At 30.3% G+C, this 3887-nt stretch overlaps 2 protein-coding genes across 2 annotated transcripts; both read right to left on the reverse strand.

Annotated features, from left to right (window-relative positions):
• Positions 1–845, reverse strand: LOC107029565 (inactive protein RESTRICTED TEV MOVEMENT 1-like). The gene has a single exon (XM_015231001.2). It carries the CDS (start codon positions 756–758, stop codon positions 255–257), a length of 504 nt encoding a protein of 167 aa, XP_015086487.1. The 5' UTR covers positions 759–845; the 3' UTR covers positions 1–254.
• Positions 846–2104: 1259 nt separating this feature from the next.
• Positions 2105–2620, reverse strand: LOC107030915 (protein RESTRICTED TEV MOVEMENT 1-like). The gene has a single exon (XM_015232127.2). The coding sequence runs from the start codon at positions 2618–2620 to the stop codon at positions 2105–2107; it is 516 nt and encodes a 171-aa protein (XP_015087613.1).
• Positions 2621–3887: the final 1267 nt, after the last annotated feature.

Here is a 3887-nt window from a genome sequence, read left to right on the forward strand (position 1 = left end):
TTACTTGTAAGCTTATGTTCTGTACATTGTATGGCAACATCTTACAATAAATACAACAATAACAAAGTGAAGTTCGAGAAACATAGACGGTACGAAAGAACAATAACGTACCTAGCAAGTGAAGTCTGAAAAGCATAGACAGTACAAAGATCTTACCACGAGGAATTTATTTTACAACACAGCATATATAAATGATAAAACATTACATAATAAGCCAGCAGCAAGCATAGGGTAAAAGTAAAACGGAACTACAATCATTTTTCAGCCTTAACTCGAAGAGATCCTTTCAAGTTATTCATGGAGGATATGACTGGCTTAACATAAATCCCAATACTCTCAACAGCATGACGACTCATGGTTCCATGAAAACCACCGAAAAGACGATGATTTCGTAATTCAAAGTTGAATCGCTTGCTACTACTTGTAGGCTCTGTACGCCCAAATGGTCCGTAACAACCCTTGTTGGTATTAAATTTAATAGCATCTAAACCTGTTGATAAATACCCATCGCCAATATACGAACCACTTATCGAAGTAAGAAACTCTGATGGATAATCAAACAGAAGCGCACAAAAGTTTTCAGAGTGGTCACTGCCATGCTTATTTGACTGAACATAATTGCCATTCTCATAAAACAGAAACTGAAGCGACTGAATTGTGTTTTCGGTGAAAGAAACAAAAATACCAGCAACTTCACTTCGTCCATTTTCTTCCCATATGGAACCAACATTGCTTCCCACTGGTCCAACTTTGATCATCTCAAATTTACAAAAAAAAACAGGGGAAGTGAAATACGAAGTGAATAAAAGGAAAATGAAGAGAGAGATTAATAGTACAAGAAAATAAATGAGGAACTTGCAATTATAGGAAGAAAAAATGTACGACTACCCCTGTACTAAGTGCGAAATTTTAGAGACACACCTTAACTATTCTATGGTTCTATTATCTCCTAAATTTGTTTTTAAATAATTTTGTGCACCTTTTTGACTTACGTGACATCTATATATCTACTAAGTGTCTCAATTGCGTGGAGTCACGGAGTGTGTCACGTAAGAAAAAAAATGTATAAAATTATTAAAAAAATAAGTTCAGAGGTAATAGAACTTTAGTTTAGTTAACGTGTATCTTTGTATATTTTGATCATAGTCTAAGAGGATATTTGTGTATTTTTCCTTAAGGTGGTGGTGTAAGCAGCGGCAAGGTGAGGGGTGAAGAGGTTTATAATGAAGTTGAAGAGTTTTGTTGTTACTGGTATTTGTATTGGAGTCTGATTAATTCAGATTTACGTGAATCTATTAAAGATTCGTCTATATGCAGGACTAGATTTCGAAACTTCTAATTAAGAGTGAAATAGTCTTTGTCACAGTGTTTAATGGGGAAACTTAATAATTAAGGACGGAGGAAGAATCGATCAATTATGGTCCTGTCGTTCATACCGCAATTAAGTATGGATCACGCATTGCAAAGATACGTTGAATGACGTTCCCAAATAAAATAGAATATTTATCATAATCAAACCATAATACAAACTCTTGTTGTTCACACTCTTTAAATGAAAACGACTAATCATCTTCTTTTGAAATCGAATAATTTCATTATGGCTACTCCACTATCAACTATTCGAATTTTCCGACGATATTATTCTTATAAAAAGTGCTAGATGATTCTCTAAGAGAAAATAATAATAATAAACAGTTTATCACACAAACAACACCCAGCAAAAAAAATTAATTTTAAGAATTAAAACCGTTACTAATACGTCGTTAAATTGTTTGTAGCTTAAGTTATGTTGTTAAATTGTTGTAGCTAAAAAAATTTTAATAATCCATTTCTAAATAGTATTGACAACAAATTTCACCGTTTAGCTTCAAAATTTATCACCCCTAAATATCTAGGTTCTAAGTAAAACAAATGACAAATCCAGTACTTTTTATATGAAAAAAATAAAAAAATATATAGAAATTTTAGGAAAATAGAGTAGAGGATCAATACATATAGATTAACCAAAACAACAAAAATATATTATGTAAAGCTATATCGAAATTAGTAAATAAACAACACAAACTATACTATATCAAATATTATATAAATATAACTAATCTTCTTATTTTTCCTCTTTAACCTTAACTGGAGAATCTTTAATCTTGATCACAGAAGATGGAACATCCTTCACATAAAACCCAATACTCCTAATAAATCCATTAGAATTCTGAGTGCCATGAAATCCACCAAAAAATTGATGATTTCCTATCACAAAATTGAAGTGAATATTTTCTTTGCCATCAGTTGACGGAGTACCAAATGGTCCATAAGAACCTTTATTCGTACAAAATTTTATCGATCTTAAATCAGTTGACTTTTTATTGATACGTTCGAACGAACCACTTATGGAAGTAATAAATTCTGATGGATAATCCAGCACAATTGCATCGTTCATTTCATAATAATCAGTACCATATTTAACTGACATATGTAATTCTCCATTCACATAATTCAAAAACTGAAGTGAATAAACTACGTCTTTATCATAAGAAACAAAAATTCCAACTAATTCATCTGCTTTTTCTTCCCAAATTGATCCACCACGTCCTCCAACTGCCCCAATTTTGATCATAGCCATATATTCTATAGATAGTATTATGATATTGGAAGATTGAGTTATTATTATATATAGAAGAGTTTTGATTAAGATTTTATATTAATTACACCTTTACAAGTATGTTGCTCTTTGATCTTCTATCTCGAAATAGGAGTTTTGGTGCTTCGTTTCTTACTTTCAATTAAATTTTGGACATGACCATTCAATGAATTTCAACATTTTACCAATAGTTTAACCATAAATTTAGTCATTTTATTTTGGCCATTGTGTCTTCAATTAATATTGACCTAATTCAGTAATGACCTCCTAAAATTGACTTTAATTTTAACGTGCGTTTAATCACTACACAATAGTTATTTAATTTTAGTATATTTTCTTTTTATCGATAACTGAGTTAATGATATTGTATTTAGAGTCGTTAAAATCTTTGGCACTATTTATATAAAGTGTTCATTATAAATAGTTGTATTTATTATTGTCATTAAATATAAACTCTCTCTTTCCCTGTTATATCCTCGATTAAATTATTTTGAAAAATGTATAACTTTTTGAAAATCTCAATATTTTAATTAATTCACTTTACAATTAATAGGAATAAAATGATAGACTCACTACGACGATTAATTTTTAATAGATATGTCAATTCAAAAATAAACAACAAATTAAGAATAGAGAATATATAACAACAATTATATTATTACCGATCGTGGTGAATGAATTTCATCAGTTTTCAGTAGTTCAAATTTTTTGTTTGATGACGAGTATAATCTACATGTCCACCAGTTGAATTAATGGAAACATTACTTTCTTCTGATCATATGGTGATTCATTTTTTTAAAATTTTGTTGTATAATAAGTGATAATTTAAATAAAACGTTAATGATAATATTTTAATTCTTCCTTTTTAGTTAATAAATCGTAATTATAAGAGAAAAGACATACAGACACCATCAAAGTTGTTCCGTATTTGCATAAAGACACCTTAACTTTTAAAGTGTCCTATTACCCCGCCGAACTAATTAATTTCTTTGTAAATGGGCCATTTTGACCCATTTTCTCGTCTATGTAGTGGCGCGTGTTGCTCAACTCCCAATGATCTAATTCAACCCGACCCGACCCTATTCTTTAAAGAGAAGTCATCTTCTCCATTTCTTTTCTTCTCTATTTGGCTTGCACCTTCAAGAAATTTTCGTTAATTTTTCTTCATTCGGAATTTTTTTTATTTAGCTATGGAGTTAGGTAACAACAAAATTTTGAATGTGGGATTGCTATTAGTTGCAACCCTTTT

Source organism: Solanum pennellii, chromosome 9, assembly GCF_001406875.1.
Source record: "Solanum pennellii chromosome 9, SPENNV200".
NCBI lineage: Eukaryota > Viridiplantae > Streptophyta > Magnoliopsida > Solanales > Solanaceae > Solanum > Solanum pennellii.

Coding starts and splice junctions, on each gene's coding strand:
- LOC107029565 (XM_015231001.2), bottom strand. CDS start 758: ATGATCAAAGTTGGACCAGTGGGAAGCAATGTTGGTTCCATATGGGAA.
- LOC107030915 (XM_015232127.2), bottom strand. CDS start 2,620: ATGGCTATGATCAAAATTGGGGCAGTTGGAGGACGTGGTGGATCAATT.